The sequence below is a fragment of the Xiphias gladius genome, chromosome 21, assembly GCF_016859285.1.
Source record: "Xiphias gladius isolate SHS-SW01 ecotype Sanya breed wild chromosome 21, ASM1685928v1, whole genome shotgun sequence".
NCBI lineage: Eukaryota > Metazoa > Chordata > Actinopteri > Istiophoriformes > Xiphiidae > Xiphias > Xiphias gladius.
In genome coordinates this window covers 19,306,081-19,325,110 of record NC_053420.1, presented here as the reverse complement: position 1 = coordinate 19,325,110, position 19,030 = coordinate 19,306,081, and the positions used below count along the sequence as shown (strand labels likewise).

Sequence of the window (19,030 nt, the reverse complement as noted above, 5' to 3'; positions counted from 1 at the left end):
GGAGACAACAGATGTTTTTCATCATCTCCAAGTGACCCTCACACCGTGCATACATAATTTTATGCATGACATTGTCGAATGGAGGCTCCAGCTGCCAGACGCTTCGTGACAAGTGAATGATTTCCATTTTGATGTTTTATCATCCTGTTCCCTCTCACCTGTTTTTCTCTTGGACTCATCAGCTGGAGCTCTTTTCTTTTTTTTTTTTGTCAGCCTTGTTTGCTGTGCCATTTGATATGAACGGTAATCTGATGGCAAAATAAATTCCTCATCAAATGAAATGTAGAAGGAGCTGTGCAATGGGTATTCTTCAGGAAAAATGAAGGTATGATATGAGCAAAAGCAAAGACACATACCATAGTAAGGTTACATTATTAAGCCAGTATTAAGCCAGTTATTATATCCTAGTCAAGAAATGGATCAACCGAATGTAATGACTGTTGCATAATGCATCTGAGGCTAAGACATCAACACTGTAGAAAGAAATGTCTTCTTGTATCTATCCATGTGTCTAAGTGTCAGATTTTTACAGAACAAATTAGTTTAAGACGGAAAGCCAAGAAGGCACAGGCAAGGATTATGAATGAATCAGTGGTAGAGACCAGTAGTAGCGGTGTGCATTGAAGAGGATTAATGGAGGCTTTAAAAAAACAGTCTAGACTTGTTTCACCACTGGGTCAGCCTTTTAATATATTCTGGAAAATTTCAATTCCAAGCATTCCTCTCTTTTTCACTGATTCCTAGTGTCTTTATTAAAGGTGTTAAAATGAAAACAGGATTCCTGACACAAACCTCATGTCAGACATAATCAGCAGCAGAAGGTTTGATCAGGTGTCTGTGTTTGATCTTAGATCTTCTTCCCCCTCTGCTTCAGTCTTGTCCCGGTTGCCATGACTGAGGTGCGCAGGTCTGGCTAGTTCAGAGAGCAGGTGCCACTGTGTTGAAGTCTGCTGTCCCAATGAGCAAGGCAGGCAACCCACAGAGACGCACCACCTACCTCATTTCCCTCACTCTGGTGAAGGTTGAGGCTGTGCCAGAGGATGTAACAGGGAACCAGAGGGAGGGTCTTCCAGAGGGGGAAGGGAGCCCGAAGAAGAAGGAGGAGAAGGAGGAGGTGAGCAATGTCCCTGAAAAGGAAGAAGGACTTGTCTGTGCGGAACTGGTAGGAAAAGAAAACACGCAGGTGGAAGAAGAAGTGGAGCAGGAGCAGGTGCAGTTCAAGTATGGCAGTCCCACTGAGAACAGAGGGAAGCCAGAGAGGAGAGAGACTCATGGACACCAAAAAGACATTGTGGCAGCTGGTAAAAGCAAAGACACTTCTCTTGTACATCCACCTGTCAGGCAAATGGTCAAAGTGTATGGAGGAACTACCTCTGAGGGAACTGTGCGTAGAGAGGGACCTCGCTCAGATGCCTTGCGCCCTAAGACGGAGCTCTACAGGGAGCCCCCCATGCTGTTCCTAAAGGGTGAAAATGGAGCAGACCTGAACAGCCGCTCACGTTGTAGCCTCCCTTTTTCCGTCTCGCCGCAGGTCAGCCAGCGTCCTGAAGTCCTGATGAGGTCACATGCAGGAGGAAACTCTGCATGCTGGAGGGAACTCAGAGAGGCCAATACAAGCCTGTACCACTCTGCTAAGACTTTTGACCGAAGGGATAACCGAATGGGGGACCAGTCCCCCTTAATGGCAGCTACAACTCTGGGGCCTTACAGGGCATCCTGGGCCGACAGCGACACCAGGGGCACACTCATTCGCCCCGGAGCTCCCATCAGCGGAGGATTTTCAGGCATAATGACCCGGGACAGCCCTCAGGGGGAGAGATTTAAAACAGTTTCTGTTTCCCTCCCTGCACCTCCTGCCACTGATGTGTCCAGGCCTCAAAGAAGAGGTACAAGTCGTACCCTGGACAACAGCGACCTACATTCCCTCTCTGAGGAGCTGAAGAAGGGGAAGGAGGGCCAGGGAGGAACAATCCAGCGAGCTCCTCCTCGTGACCGCAAGATGCTCAAGTTCATTAGTGGGATTTTCACCAAAAGTACAGCTGTGCCCCCCAGTGTCAACACTGCACCTCCCCTTTATCCAGCTGTGGAGAGGGGCTCGAGTGAGGAGGAAGGTAAGTTCACCTCATGCATGTACTGTACCTGCACACAGAACTTTATGGCAGAATTTTAATGTAAAATCAACCAAATATACGGTTGCAGAAAAGACAGTCACCATCTGCTGTCTCGGTTCACCCATCATCGCTCACCTGGGTTGAAAGTAAACGACTAAGAAGACCATTTTGTTCAATGTGATTAAACAGGATCGCATATTTATTACCATTTACATTGCCCTCTCTGGAGTTGTGTGAACCTAAAACAAAAATTGGCTCCCACTTAGTCCCCGTAATGCTCTAATGCTCTTACAGTTCATTAATTTGCTTAAACATTTCATTTATTTTGGGCAGTTGCTGGGAATTACACACAGTTGTGATATTCAATCATCAGGTGAACGTAAATTTATTATGCATATTTTCATGCAAAGTGGATTTGAATTTGGCTACACCACTAATATGAATTAAGTGTCCTCTGTGATTATTCTGTTCGAGTAAACTGTTTTTGAATTGAATTGTGCCTCACGATATCTGCGTGCTCTTCCTTTGCTGTAAGGGTTGTGTGTAAGTTCACATGAGCATGTGGTAACTGAAAGCTTTTGTTTGCGACATACTAGATAGTAGGTTTATAACATGTGGGGCAAAGAAACTCAATCTTTCCTGTCTTTGGTGAAACAACTGTGCTGTTTCATTACAGCCCTGAGCTCTCAGTGTGTCTGAAACTGCTTGTAAGGGCTACACAACTTAAAACAACTATGTTTGGTGAAAATGCAATCACGATCGGATCTAATGAAATGGGGCTCCGTTGACATATAACACAGCTCTAAAGAGGAAAAATCACAGGATGCTCTCCCACTCAGCACTGCAGGAGGGTCAAGTTTTTAAAGGAGCTGCAGATCTGTAACACTTATGATGTTGCATTTATCCTCTTAACATTCAGTCTGTCAAGACACAAATGGGTAAACCTAAGCTCAGGTTCTGTAATGTTCCACATCTTAAACAATTAGTCAGTTATTTGATTTAGTCAATCAACAGAAAATGAATGGAGTAAAGATAAACTATATTGATAATAAGTTAATCATTTGAGTCATTTTCAGAAAAAACTACCAGATGTTCTCTGGTTCCAGCTTCTCAAATGTGAGGATTTGCTGCTTCTCTTTGTCCTATGTGATAGTAAACTGACTATTTTTGGGTTTTGGATCGGTTTTCAGACAAAACAAGATATTTGAAGATGTAATTTTTGTAATTTAGATATTTTCACTGGCATTTATTTTCCGCTATTTTCTGGCATTTTATAGACCAAACTATCAATTACTCGAGACAATAATTGTTAGATTAATTAAGAATATATATAATCGTTAGTTGCAGCCCTTTAATGATCACTTTTATTGATTTGCTATAAAATGTATCCACAAGTCAAGATAAATCATCCTCTAAGAAAACAAAAGCTGGATCTATTGCTGAAGATCCTATTGGCCTACAAGATGTCTGTTAGAAAAGTTGATGGAATATTATTTAGCTGCTCCGAATAAACTGTTGAAAGGTAAAAATATGGCAAACAAATGAAAAATAGAACCTGCTATGATCAGATTTTTTACTTAATAAATGTTAAAGACAAAGTTTCCAAAGTTAGTACAGAGTGTTCTCTATCAGTAAGCCACACTAAAGCTTCACTGTAGGTGTTACAATAGTGAGTAGTGAAGACATTTATCCCACTGTAACTGCTCAGGTAAAATGCCACGATCTGTTTCTGTACTTTGTACTTAATGGATCGGATATCTGTTTTTGGGGAATTCCCCAAACCCTGACACTTAAACAGATATTAGTTCAGTCTTGTCAAAAATTGTGAAAGCACTTCATGAAATATTCAGGCTTTACTATTTTGAGGTAAAGGAAATGATGCAACTTTATCAATCTTTGATATTTTTTAAATATATCCCAAAAAAAAAAAAAATCTCTGACGGAGAGTGTAGGACTGGAGTAAGCTCTGAATAATTTGTCAGGAGTAAGTGGGACATGAATAATTAAGGTTGGGGATACACAGAGCTGTGTTCATCGGAGGAGCGAGGAGAGCGGGAACCTGCTACTTCCTGCTCTCAGCCTACAAATGGAGCCTATTCAGTCATCGACACTATATTGTGTTTCAGTGTTTGTGAGCAGCATAGTCAACGTTGTGTCATGTTGAGCCTGTAATGTGAGCATTTTATGTTGGTATTCTAATTACAGAGAGGTATTAGTGATCATTTAAGTCAGAAGATATTGGTCCCCACTGTCAAAAATGTGAGAGACATGCAGTTGCATATTTTCAGCATCATGTGTGCACAGATTGACAACATGTCTCTATTCTTCTTACACAAACGTCGCTGTATCCATGAGAGACCATTTATTGTATAGAGACGCGGGCTGGAGGCTTCTGGAAAATGGAGTTGCCATGGCAACAGCAAGCCGTAAGAGATGCTATTTGGTCTGTGGTGTGACGCTGTCGATGGAAGGGAGTGTGGGCGTGGGGATTGCCCAAAGATGGGGATGAGGGAGAGTCGCTGGTGTTTAAAGTTAGAATCTGTGTCCCCAGAGAGCCGGGCTGATACGACGGCCCCGCCCGAGCACGGCGTGACCCGACAGCTTCAGAGTGCGAACGGCATCTGTGTCGTTGTCTCTAGTGATGTGAGTCCTACATTGATGTACATCTGTGAGCACTTTCACAGTGTTGCCCCAGAGTGTGTGAGCAAGTCTTTGTGTCCACACTGGCGGGCATTTGTCTTTTTCTGTTTAGCCTCAGATCTATAGATGTCTATGATGTCCTTCATGGTTTTGTGTGTGTATGTGCGTTAGTTGTATTGAAGGTCCATTCACAAAGTTACCTTCGCTGTGATTCTACTGAGGGTAGACCTAAGACACTCAAAGCACAATGTTTAGTGCAGCCTCTCAACAGAGATATCCCTAGCAAGTCATTTAATCTAGAACTTGAACCTTCAACCCATGAATTTTATTTTCTTGACACAAGTGGACTTATCTGTCTGATTGCACTTTGTTTCAAGATGCTGACACTAGTTTTTTCAAAGCCCTGAGTTAGTCCATTATAACGTAATGTTTCATGAGAAACTTTGGGCCTGAATATGAGAGAGTTAGTGATCTACATTTTAGAGTAGCGTGTAGAGTGTTGATCAGAAATATTTATCTACGAGTGAGCTATTGGAGTAATGAAAATAGGAATAAATTTTAACTGTGCTGAACCATTCACACTTAGGCTGGAGTGAAAAAAATGTAACTAAACTTACTGTGTACCACCTTAATGAATTTCTGTTATAAGTCTCTTTACACAGTTTTACTTTAGTCTATAAGCATAAAATCTGATAAAGCATTATTTACTGAACCAACTCCTGAAGTGACACAATAAATCAGAAAGGCTTGAAGATCATTAGTAAGTTAACCAGTGAAGTAGATATATTTGGTTATAATCTCACAGCCATTTATCATCATGACACTCGGAGCATAATGTGAGTATTTAATACTAACACTCACCCATCATGTTATCGCTGCCAAGTGGATGTCATTATTAATAAACAAAGCTCGAAAACCAACATATGCAAAACTCTATTTCCATTTTTAAGCTTTCAATAAATGGTAATAGATTTGAGTTATGTAAAAGTTAAATTGTAATGAAAGAAGGTGCCTGGTGTTCGAATTATGTTTTCACATGGTGTTAATTTACAGTAGAGACATGGCACTTTTCTATGTTTAAATGACAACATCTTTCTTTATAGAGTGGTTTTATATCCTCGTTAATAAGTGGTAAGATTTAGTAAAATTCTGGTGCAATTCGAAGACTATAAAGAGTGGAGGAGTGACTTTGCTCATCCCTGCAGATGCTGTCTGACCTTAAAAATGATTTTCTGTAACTAGATGAGTCACTTGACAGCAGTTTTCGTTTATCATTTCTTAATGAGCCATTTCCATTGTATCCGATACAAAATATAGTTGTAAAAAAAGTTGTAAACCAAAATCCCGCTATATATCATTCAGTATTAAAACGTCCATCTTAATCAGGCATTTGCTCTCAGATTCTGCCTTCATGATGTATTTTTCTTACTTATTTCTTATTCACTTTTCCCTGCGCATTTTTCCCTTTTTATGGAATATTTTAGAAATTAGGGTCAATATAACATAATTAACAGTACTGCATATGGAAGATCGCTGCACCAGCATTACGACTCTGGATGACTCAATAATAGACAATAGCAAATTAAAGCATTTTAAATGAAACTGCAAAAATTCTGTGTTAACAAATCATTTTTATTTTAGGTTATTGGACTTGTTTCCGATGCGGAGCAGCTTCTCTCAGAAGTCTTTTTGAATCAGGTTACATCTCCGCGATACCACAGAGAACCAAGTGGCGTATTCTGTCTTGTTTCAGTTGACACTGACTGCTATAAAATTCATGAAATGAGGGAAACTGTACTTGGAATAAGATGAATTATCTCACCACAGCTGGCTGAATTCGTTCTTTGCTTTCAGCCCTCAAGGCTGAATAAAAGAATAAATGACTTGTTAGGAGGGGTTTTTGCCAGGTAACCACAATAATAGGGAAAAAAAGTGGCATGCTTAACAATGTTAGGGTAAACTAAAGATATCTGTCATGCTCACTGACTCGTGTAAACTCGCACAATTGTACACTTGATTGAATTTTCTAGGAGCTGCGGCCTCTTTGCACCTAGTGGGGAGACTTGGACACCCTGACTCTCCTTGCTCTGCTGTGTCCACACAGATTCAGTCTTAACTTAGCCAACAGGCCACAATAACGCTTTTAAAGGAATACTGCAAGATTTTTGGACAAAAGGCTTGCTTTTTAACTTACCCTGACTTAAATAAATATGCCAGTTTTGGAGTTGTTCAAAGATGTATTTTGTTTGCTTTTAATGGCAGCTAAACACCTTTGTTTCCTGTTTGTACCATTTCAGACCTCTTCTGTGACACACTTAATAAAGCGGTCTGGCATTTTAAAAGATAGTTTGCTGTCTTGCTTACAGTCAGATGAAAAGGTTGACAATAATTTCATCTGTGTGTTTCTAGAACAGAAATGTATGTGGGGGGTGTGAGGACTGGAAGCAGGGGGAAACTGTTAGCCCAAATATTAGTGCTGTTGAAAGTGCAAATACAGCTTCCAGCTACTACAAATTTGTCTTATTTGTACTTTGTATCCTGTATCTTGTTGTATAGCAAATTACCAATACATGAAATTATTACAGCGATTAGCTTAATTTTAACTTTTTCATTAATGAACCCCTCCCCACCCTTTCTTTTGCTGTCAATTTGTTTATTCAGCTGCATGCACCAGCAGTCAAGAATGGACCCTGAGCCAAACTGTACAAGAGCTTCACCTGGTAAGCATGAGTACATAGCTTTTACAAACTGCTGAGTGGGACTTTATACTAAATAAATATTTTCTTTCCGTCTATCTATTTGTGTCTGTGGTCTTCAGGGTGTCTTGGGAGGTCTGTGCAGTGGGAAATCTGCTCTGGTCCACAGACACCTGACAGGAAGTTACCTGCCGCTGGAAAACGCTGAGGGTTGGTTTCCTTTATGTGTAATTTTCTGGGACACTGTCACTACCCGCCTGACAATAAACCATCATCACTGCAGACATTTTGACGTCTCATACACAGGTGTAAATAATAACATTAATACTGGCTACATTCCACTTAGACGATCCAGGACCAGGGACATGCTTATAATTTTATAAGTTATACGTGTACTTTTCCGGCTATAACAAATGAAAATGTCCGCTGAGAAAAAAGTCTGTAATAGCTCTTGTTTATCCCTATATTTGCAGGACGCCAGTACATTAAGGATGTCCTAGTTGACGGACAGAGCCACCTGTTGATAATCAGAGAAGAGACAGAACTCCCAGGGGCTCAGGTGGGTTGAGAACTGACCTGAACTTGGATACAAAGGACAACTAATTACACATCATGTAAATTAGTTTTTACTCTCAGCGTGCTCTCGTGTATTTTGAGTGCTATACTTCTTCCTCCTTTTCCTTAGTTTGCAAGTTGGGTGGATGCAGTTATCTTGGTCTTCAGTCTGGAAAATGAGGCCAGCTTCCAGGAAGTTTACAAAATCTACCACCAGCTCGCAATCCACCGGCCTGTCACTGAGATACCTTTCGTAGTAGTTGGCACTCAGGGTAAGACACAGCATGTGCTGTCATTCAAATGCTTGCAGAGGTGAACTCCTGTTGTATTTGTTGTTTGTTTATTTTTCTAGATAAGATCAGCAGCACCAACCCCAGAGTAATAGACGATGCCAGGGCTCGACAGCTGTGCTCAGATGTGCGGCGCTGCACTTACTATGAAACCTGTGCAACGTACGGCCTCAATGTGAACAGAGTCTTCACTGATGGTATGTGTCTCCGTCAAAGCCAGACCAGAATAGGGAGCATACTGCTGCAGAAGAAGCAGATACCTGTATGTGAGGGTCTTTTTTCAGGGACAATTTTTTTTTATTTTTTTTGTACTACAGCTGCTCAGAAGATCATGGCAGCCAAAAAGCAAGCTGCTCTACTGGCTTCCTGTAAATCTCTCCCTAACTCTCCCAGTCACTCTGGAGGCTCCACCCCAGTGTCAGGCGTCTTTCCAGGACAGGTAAAACTGTTACAGACCATTTGTTCCACGCTGTCTGAAAAAATGCTACAAAGTTGGACCATTTATCTTTTCTTACTGAGTGTATTGTGTATTTCAGGTTCGCTGTCAGGCAGTTTTTAAAGGCTGTAAACACATTATTGTATCAAACTCAATCATCTCCCTCTCCCTCACCCCCTCACCCCCTCCACCCATCTCATGCTGCTCTGGTTCTTTCCTCTCTTTAGGCCAGTAACGGTGGTCAGAGCAGTGATTACTCCTCATCACTTCCTTCCACTCCTGTTATCAGTCATAAAGAGATCGCCAAGACAGCGAGAGGGGAGAAACAGGACAGTGCCACGCCTGGGTCAGTCCGCAGCGCCACCCGAAGACGCACCTCTCGATTTGCGGTACATACTGATCAAGTGATTGTTTTTTAGGGACCTGAGCTTCAGACGTGCTTTGGCACTTTTATTCTCTTTCCCTTTATTTTCTTTCTCTTTGTTACTTTGACCTCACAAATTTCACAAAGCTTCCATGTGAGAGAACACCACTGATAACCCAATAGTCACAGTATGTTTCATACAACTTATTCATCCAGATATACAAAACCTCGTCATTTCCTTTAGCTCACAGTGAACAGTTTGCTGGAGAGTCAGGAGACAATTATCTATAGGTTTGTCACTATTAGTGACCCCTTTCAGATTACTAGTAATCATTTAATCCATTGTTAATATAAAAATATTGATTAGTGCAGCTTTAATGTAAATGGCACTGACACTGAACAAATTTCTGTGGAAATCAGTTACATTTATAAGCCTGTCTTTAAAGTCAGCAAAAACCACTTTCCCATTTCCGAATACTTTTTGTGGCTTTTTTGAAATGCACAGTAATTCATAAGGAAAGCTTCCATGCTGTATGACTTATAAATAATATTTTCAACCAATCACCCCATTCTTGCTTCTGATGCAGTTATTGCTTTTTCGTCTAGGGTCGGAGAGGCAGTGACTCAAACAGAAGAAGTGCAGACTATAAGGGAGATCTGGGCAGTGGACGCTCCATTCCCATCAAACAGGTAGGACACAGATTTGCACTTGATACAGAATCAAATATAATGTATCTAATGAACCTGCAGAGGACATTACACCTCCACTCACTTGAAATCAAATGTGTGAAGGCAATTTGATCATGTGGAGTGATGAAGTGTTGTGATCTCCCAAATTGGTCCGATGAATAGTTGGTGGGGTTTTTTTTGGCAGCTGGCAGTTATAGTGCTGCCGAACACCCGAGATGAACACACGAGACATTAACAATAAATTCTCACTCTTCATTTATTTTCACATTCATCAGGGCATCTTGCTGAAGCGCAGCGGGAGCTCGCTCAACAAAGAGTGGAAGAAGAAGTACGTCACACTGTCCAACGATGGCATACTGTCCTATCACTCCAGTGTCAATGTGAGTCAGTGTGTTGACAGAGCGCTACTAAAGCATTATGCTGCTGAAAGTACCACTGACGGCTGGCGGTTGATGGTAATTGCTGATGTTTGGCTTGGCAGGACTACATGCTGAATACCCCGGGGAAGGAGATGGACTTGCTGCGGGTGACGGTGAAGGTGCCGGGAAAGCGACCACCTCGTGCTGTACCCGCCTGCGGCCCTCCAGTTGGGCTCAATGGGCGGGTCAAAGATGTGCCGGGACCTGAGGGTGTCAGCCCAGGTCAAAGAATAAACATATTTTCTGCATTGAGGGGAATTTTAATTTTAGAAGCCTCATGAAAAGTATACTTAACTGAACCAGTTCCTTTACATAAATCTGGGCGTAAGCATAAAACATAAACTAAAAAATCTAACTACTATTTTCTAACTACCAGAGGAATTATAGAAATAAACCTCACTTACACGAATGCCAGTGCACTTGCATGTGCATCCATGAAGAGGCTGAAATTGAATATATTTCATAGTCTTTGTTATTATTATTGTAGTGTGGTACAGCATTTTGCGCAGTGGTAGTTCTGTCTTCTTGCATTAAGAAGGTCCTGATTTGAAATCTACACCGTGGTTCTTTTGTTTGTGGAGTGGGGGCGCATATGAGTAGGGTGAAACAGAACCTCATGACCCTGAGAAAGAATGAGCAGATATAGTTCAAAGGAAAAAAAAAGATGGGTTAAAAAAAAAAACAGGGCTCAGTACTAGAATAAATGCACGGGTCCTTGGATTATAAGCCTTTTTTATGACGAGGGGGTCACGCCTCTGTACCAGAAAGGAAAAATATCACAAGAGAATGCAAAACCTTTGCAGAAGAGCATCATAAGGGATTTTACAAGTCTCTCAAGAGTGTGTGATACACTTCACAATTTCTTAATTTTTACGCTGTATCTTTTATTCTCTCTGTTGTTTGTACAGAATCAGTAATGTATTTTTAAATCTCAGGAACTCAGTTTTACAATTGATGTTTATCTAAATGACTCCTTTATTAAATACACGCTTGCTATTGTCTCTTTAGTCCCTGTAAGTGCCAGTAGCCTCCTGCAAGTGGAGGAAATGGAAGGGCTGGGTGGAGCACTCTTCCTGAGGAATAACAGAGGGGTGCAGCGATGTACTTCCACATTATCTAACCACGCTCAAAGTGTTGGTGAGTAAAGAACCTCAATATGTGCTTGACTCATAAGCATGTCTTTGTACCAGATTCATATAATTTGGTAAATTCTCCTGGGATCTTGTGGCTAGACTCTGCAGTTGAGGGAGTCTCCAGCTCCTCCTCCACCAAAGATGTAGGCTGTGCCTCCCCAGTGACCGACAGGAAGAAGCATCGCAGGAAGAAGAGCTTGAACCAGAAAGGAGATGCAGCCACTGGCCAAGCAGATGGTAAACGCTAGCAACTCCAAATGTGTTTCTATATTCAGCATTTAGCAAGTCCTAATAATAAAGGCAATAATCACATTCTGCTATTTTTATATGATGTTAATGATTAAAAAAATAATAGTAATAATTGATAACTTTATATTAAATTGAATATGTGGTTACAACATGTAACATATATTATTTCCTCTCTTTCTCTCTTGGGCTTTTTCGTGATATCTCCTCATGCAGCCAAGCGCAAAATGTGGAAACTAAAAAGCTTTGGTAGCTTAAGAAACGTAAGCAAGACAGGTAATGTTGATCTGTCACACTGCATCTTGTGTTCCTGTCACATCAGGGAAGGACATTAAATCTTATCGAGCATTGTTTTAGTATGATTAAATTAAAGTGTTTATCGATATCCATCAATATTCAATTGGTAGCCCTAACGTACATATACATTTTTTCTACATGAACGCAAAAATTTGCGTTCATTTAGACAGTAATGATCAATGAAAAACATTTGGTCTTTCAAATTAACATGTACAAAGACATAAGACATCACAACAGAGTAAATAAAGCCATTTACAAATAAACTGAACTCATGAAACTTAGTTGAACTTTTTAGGTCAGGGTGTTGGTCATATTTGAACAGTTCACTGATATGAAAAAGCTTTTTTTTTTTCTAGTTGAGGTCAGACTTGGATGACTAACTGCACCGATACGTGTAAACTTAAACTGACCTTTTAGTTAATAATGCTGCAGACATTTCTGCATTTTTGTGACTGCTTTAACTTTCTGCATCGGCAAAATAACGTCTAATGAAAAATCTCTGTTGTGTGTTCATGTTTTTGTTGTGTCAGATGAGGATAACTTTGACTTCCTCATTGTGTCGAGCACTGGCCAGACGTGGCACTTTGAAGCTCAGGGTGTGGAGGAGAGGGATTCCTGGGTCCAAGCCATTGAGAGCCAGATCCTGGCCAGTCTGCAGCTGTGTGAGAGCAGCAAAAACAAGGCAAGGAAGAACAAAAGGCATACCATGCCCTTTCCAAAAAGAACGAATTCACTGTATTTTACAGTGATAATTAATTTTTTTAAAGACTTTACTGTGATTAAGTAACTTCATTAATTATGCTTGTACTGGTTTTGTCACGTTTTAACTGGAGTGGATGTAAAAATGAGAACTCCAATCATAAGAAGAAAATATTTGTAATGTAATACAAATAAAAAATTAAAAGAAAATTGAATGAATTAATAAATGTAGTCCTTACTACAGACAGTAGAGATACATGTGTACCTCTATATACATACGTATGCAAACATATAATTCTGTATCAACATATATATCTGACACGTATACTTACATTAGTACGCCTCCACCTGTCTGTATGTACCTGTACACAACAAATTCATCCATTGCCTCCACAATTTCACTGCACAGCTATTGAGCCCATCTTGTTTCAAACAGTCAATATTGTATCTGATTTTATAAGATTTTTTTTTCCAGGCTTTAAATTTGCTCCACTCGTTCTATTATTCTTAATATTCTAAGCAAATATAAGTCCTTTTTCTTCCATTATTTCAGGAGGCTTTACACCTAATAAGATAATTTAAAAAATCTGGATCCTTAAAAACGCTCATAATACATTCTATTTCACCAATGCAATACATTACACATGATTAAAATATGTGGGTGAGGTCTGTATTGACTTTTCTTCACATTCCCTTCAACACAGATGCAAACTACTCATATTTAGCATATTGATGTGGGAGTGAGAAAATACTGCATCTGTATCCTCCAGGCATATACTCACCACATGTGTAAACCAGTTGTGCTATGATCCCCAGTGCAATGATAATTTATTGAAGTGGTAATTTATTATGAATATTATAACACCTCAAGATGTGCCTTTGTTAGTATTATGTGGCCCCCAAATGTACGTGCTTGCATCGAGGTGGGGAGAGTCATACAGCTGAGGTTTGTTTTTATGCAGATCAGGTGGAGCAGCAAAATAGTGGTACCCAGATTGGCATGAAATTGTCTGTGTTTCCATCTGCTCAGACCACCTCTTATTGCGAATCAGCGGTATAATTCTTAAGGCTTTAGTTGCGAGAGGCACACACACATACACACACAGATAATAGTTTATATAATAAAATAATTTTGGCATCCAGGATGTGTCTGCGGGATGAGACCGGAGCTCCATTAAAAATATCGACAAAATTCCAGCGTAGTTGTGTTTGGACAATCAAAGTCAATCTCTTAGTTTTGTAAACTGCTTAAACTTAAACACAGTATTGATTTACTTGAAGTGTTACAGTAACATCCTTGTGCAAATCTCCAGTACACGTAATGCTAAAGGAAGGCACCGGGTGTGCCGGTTTCTGTTCTTGAGTGGGGAGTACGTCCTGGTGTGGACCTAGTTCAAATTTCTCAAAAATGATAACTGCCACTACTATAATGATTCAGAGTGATTACCTAAATCCAATGATGCATATCTTTATTAATATTATGAGAAAAGTATGTCCAAGGAGCCCAAAACCCTTAATTGTACAGCTTTAAGTGGTCATTAAAATGATTACAGCCATCTACCGCAGCTTTTTCACTCGGAGATTTGGAAATGATAATCATTGTTATTAGTAATGAGACTAGTTAGCAGAGCTAATATCACAGAGGGAAGTTTGCTGCTGTGTCTTTCTAACCGTATACTGTGTGTTTCCCACAGGCTCGCAAGAACAGCCAGAGCGAAGCAGTGGCTCTGCTGGCAATCCGAAACGCAAAGGGCAACAGCTTCTGTGTTGACTGTGACGCTCCGAGTCAGTAACACACTCTTAACAGCTTTTTTTGTCTTTGTACATGCCCATATCTGTGTCTGCTTTTGGTACATTTCCCATCTTGTCTCATTTCAACCTTATAGATGTGTCATCATGCCAGACTACCTTTGTCATTTGTTCGTTGCTTGTTTTTTTTGTTTTTTTTGTTTTCAGTTTAAAGGCTGTGAAATAAGAACTAACCAGGTTTGAGACTAGGGCTGATTAGTTTGTGGAGCTCTTGAAGCATTTATACACAAGAGCAAACCTGGGGAACAGGATCGTCAAGTTTGGAAAGAAAAAAAAAAAAAAACGGGTTATCCAGATCACCCCCCGTCTCACCATCTAAAAGCAGCATTTCACATCTTTTAGACGATCCTAAGAGCAGTTCCTTTGGACTATATATTAGCATTTAACATATTTTAAAATCTAGTTGCTTGTTATTTATTCAGATGTTGTAGTCACAAAATGTTCGCATGACTGAAAGACAAATGAGAAAATAGAATTACTATCTTTTGTGTGTGTGTGTGTGTGTGTGTGTGTGTGTGTGTGTGTGTGTGTGTGTGTGTGTGTGTGTGTGTGTTTCCTGACCATACTTATTATATGCACATGAAAAAGTAGTTATTTTTCAGTATCATTGATTTCATATTGTATAATTGTTGAATTTTTAAAGGCAAGTTGAAAAATCTTTCTGACTCGTTCTAATGAAACGCATTACATAAATGCTTTATTGAATCTAAATTGAGTTGTCATCCAGGCCTTGAAATAATTTTTTACTCACCCGAGGAAAAATATCTGACAAAAGATGCTGACATAGTGCAAGGAAAATGACCCCATTAGGAAAGGACGTGCAAATATTTTGACGTGTCTGATTTTAGTCCAGCGCAGGAACAATGGGCTGGAAAGCATACTGACAAACCTTTGTTTTAAGGAAATGACTAATAAACCCTAGAATTAAAATCTGTGTCCTAGAAATCACTGGACCAAACAAAAATAGATTAAATGCTGGATATTCTTCTGATGATGGAACACTTTAAAGGGCCAGAGTTTCAGGGGAATATAATGTTTGGTACACTGACCACAGATTTAACAGCCTGGCTTTAAAACTTGTCCAAACAGGATTTCACACAACTTCAGACACTTTTGTGGCACGGCATGACCAAACTGGAAAACTTCAAGGGCACAAAACAAATTCAAATGGTAGAAATCAACCATATGCACATAGTTCAGTTTCAAATGAAGGCTCAGTCTAATTTGGTGTGTGTACCCTCCCTCTCCCAAGATCCAACCTGGGCCAGTCTGAACCTGGGTGCTCTGATATGCATCGAGTGTTCAGGGATCCACAGGAACTTGGGGACCCATCTGACGCGTGTTCGCTCACTGGACCTTGATGATCTGCCACGGGAGCTGACTCTGGTTCTCAGTGCCATTGGCAACCACATGGTCAACAGCATATGGGAGGCGCGCACACTGGGGCGACGTAAACCAGCACCTGATGCTACACGGTAAGGAAAGAGGGTAAAAACAGACATTAATGTCATGAGATGTTACAGTCTTGATGGGAAATGGGACAACGCTGCTTTAGTTAAATGTTTCACAGCTCGTAGGGATGAGCTGCATACATAAGCTCCAGTAAAAAGGAAATGTCATTGTTGAGCAGGAGAAACACAAGAACCTAAAAATATATTTCACTGATCATTCACCTTTTTTTTTTCTGTTTCTCTTTGCTTGTTCAGAGAGGAGCGGGAGTCATGGATCAGAGCCAAATACGAGCAAAAACTGTTTGTGGCGCCATTGCTTCCTCCCACCCCCAGTGAGGGCCTAGACATCACACTATCTGGCCGTCTTCTGTTGGCAGTGATGGAGCACAACCTACCAAAGCTGCTGCTCCTTTTGGCCCACTGCACTAAGGAGGACATTAATGCACCTCTCAGTCTGGCCCTCTCCTGCAGGTCGCTCCTAGCGCTGCGACTGCCCGGCTCTGCCCTGCACGCTGCCTGTCAGCAGGCCGATGTGGTGATGACGCAGCTTCTCGTCTGGGTGTGTTTCCCTCGCTCTCTGTTTATCTCGCTGCTCTGTCATTTGTGATATAGGAAACAACAAAACACAGAGGGAACTGCAATTTGTGCATTGAAGATACAGAATTGACATGACGTGAGATGATTTTAAACTTTTCGTCCAATGCAAGCCATCACGTTGAATTATGCAAACATGGCAAAAATAATAACGTTACCCTTCAATATCCTCTAAGCAATACACTCAGCAAGCAACAAAAAGTGCTAAAACAGATGACTCAGCAGACCACTAAAGGTGATGTATATGTGGGAAAGGCACTAAAGTTTAATGAGTCGCACCTTATTGGGATAATTTAAGGCACCCTGTCAGGTTTTAGGCCTCAGAGACCAGAGGCCATTTATTTCACATGTGATAAATCTTCCTTAAAATGTGGAAGGTGGGGTAGTTACATAATCCAATTCAGTTTCTGACCTTCTTTTTCTCTTTGTGTTCAGTATGGCTGTGATGTTCGGTATCGGGATGCACAAGGGCAGACAGCGTTGGCTCTGGCTCGCATTGCTGGCAGCCAGGAGTGTGTTGACATCTTGCTCCAGTACGGATGCCCAAACGAACTGGCCCCCTCCGTCGCCACGACACTCGGTTTCGCAGCAGCCCCGACATCCAGCTTCCCTGTTGCCATGACGCCCAGCCTGACGGTTGACACTACACTGAAGATTTCGCACAAGAGCGGTGGCCCCAGCTTGAGCTACAGCACCTCTAGAAGAGCAGTGTCATAATGGAAACGTGGTGTGGTATAATGTGGGTGTATGTGTGTATGTGTGTGTGTGTGTGTGTGTGTGTGTGTGTGTGTGTGTGTGTGTGTGTGTGTGTGTGTGTGTGTGAGCTTGTCGCTTTGCCCTCATAGTGTCCCGTACATTCACACAGGCCAGTAGGACTGATGAACATGTCGCCAGATGTTGCATTCCTGAAGCCAGATGAGCTGTTGAAGTGTGTGTGTGTGTGTGTGTGTGTGTGTGTGTGTGTGTGTGTGTGTGTGTGTGTGTGCGTGTGCGTGTGTGTGAGAGAACCCTCAGTGGTAATCAGGCAGGCACATTCAGTCTGCTAGAATGATTTAACCAAAACAAAAAGAGAAATTTTCCTGACTACACATGACATGACGTCCAGATTCCTCTGCATTCAGATTCAATAGGAATGTATTGCACTGTATACCAGCCGGTATGATTCATATTTCATCATGCAGTCAAAGTTCAACTTTATTATCCACTCTGTTAAGAATGGAAATCAGCCTATGGCCTCTAAGCAGCTTAACTGAGCATCTAGAGCCAAGAAGTAAAGAACTGCAATAAGTTTACTATTTGATAGATGGACGACTCTATTTTCAAGTCTGTCTTGCTTGAAATCCCACTGTCAAACACATCCATACTTCTTCTTAACTTTATTGACCACGAATGTCAGTTTTGAGTTCAGAGTGCGTATACTGTGTTATGTTCAACACAGCTGGTTGTTTAGTGCATAAATAATGTTGTGTAAGTTGATTAAAAAAACAAAAACAAACAAACTTTACGGTGGTTGGAAAAGAAAGGCTGTTTTAAAGATAATTAAAATAACTGTATAGAGATGCATTGATGAAATACTATAATATTCTAAAAATTTAAAAGTGCTTCATTTTCCAGATTGTTATTGTATGATTTGTACAGTTGGTCCTGTGTATAAAACTCAAAGGGTTACTTGTAGCTGTTCAGAGATTTACTGCGCAGCGTCTCTGTTTGGTTTTCCTTTGATAACCACCTGATTAACTCTTTGACAGCCAAGACTGAGATTTCTATGTTATGTTTGCATCACTGTGTTTGACATTAAGACTGTAAATGATGTGTGCATTATGACAGCAGGTCATTATCAAGGCGAGTGTAATGCTAGACGTGTAGGCAGAGAAGTCAAATACCTTGATTTTGATTGAATGTATACAAAAACAGAGGGTTTGAGTTCATTATTTCAAACACTAACCTGTTTTTCCAGACGATACTATTAGGGTGTTTTATTTTTTAATGAACTAACATTCCTGCTGTGACTGGTAGACATTAAAAGTATGGTTTAATAGATCAAAGGTTCTGATAAATAAAACCGGGCCTTTGAATGACTATGATTATATTTACAACTGGCTGAAAATCAACATGAAATAGAAGAATGTTGCCCAATTTAATATTTAAAAAAAGGCATAAAAAAAACAACCCTCCTGCAGTATTGTATGTATTTTTGTGTTGATCTGAAGACTCTGCTGAGTGTACTTGTCTGTGATGTAAGCATCTCTCTCCATTTGTATTTTTTTACTCATGCAATGATTCATAGAGCATTCATTATCAATACACTAAGGCTACTGCCCGGGCTGTGGTGTTTGGTTCAGACTTGTGTGTTTTTCTGTGTCGGGGCTCCTAGCAGACTGTATTTCAGAAGCCAAGCTGAGTTATTTTAAATGTATACAATGTCTGTCTAGATTTGATTATTTATTGACTTGTTTTTTCCCCTTAACGTAATCGTAGAATTTACTCCTGGGAGGATACTGGCTTTGACCCACTTCTTTCTAGGTCGAAGTCGTGGAGTCATTTTTATTCCATCATAACATCTCTGAGATGGTTTCAGTTTCATGGATTCACAGTAGGAA

At 40.6% G+C, this 19,030-nt stretch overlaps 1 protein-coding gene across 1 annotated transcript; it reads left to right on the top strand.

Moving 5' to 3' along the window:
- The first annotated feature begins 958 nt into the window (after nt 1-958).
- On the top strand, nt 959-17,200 carry LOC120807596 (arf-GAP with GTPase, ANK repeat and PH domain-containing protein 1-like). Its single transcript, XM_040159832.1, has 19 exons — nt 959-2,111; nt 7,413-7,471; nt 7,570-7,657; nt 7,921-8,006; nt 8,133-8,274; nt 8,355-8,489; nt 8,610-8,731; nt 8,956-9,117; nt 9,699-9,782; nt 10,058-10,162; nt 10,264-10,411; nt 11,210-11,338; nt 11,434-11,571; nt 11,797-11,856; nt 12,408-12,559; nt 14,271-14,361; nt 15,638-15,860; nt 16,092-16,395; nt 16,866-17,200. Exons 1-19 carry the CDS (start codon nt 959-961, stop codon nt 17,145-17,147), a joined length of 3,663 nt encoding a protein of 1,220 aa, XP_040015766.1. The 3' UTR covers nt 17,148-17,200.
- The last annotated feature ends 1,830 nt before the right edge of the window (nt 17,201-19,030 follow it).

Excerpts from the sequence above, each read along its gene's own strand:
- LOC120807596 (XM_040159832.1), top strand. The coding sequence starts at position 959 with ATGAGCAAGGCAGGCAACCCACAGAGACGCACCACCTACCTCATTTCC. Across the intron at positions 7,472-7,569 it reads CTGTACAAGAGCTTCACCTG|GGTGTCTTGGGAGGTCTGTG; the intron begins GTAAGCATGAGT and ends TGTGGTCTTCAG. Across the intron at positions 11,339-11,433 it reads TAACCACGCTCAAAGTGTTG|ACTCTGCAGTTGAGGGAGTC; the intron begins GTGAGTAAAGAA and ends TCTTGTGGCTAG.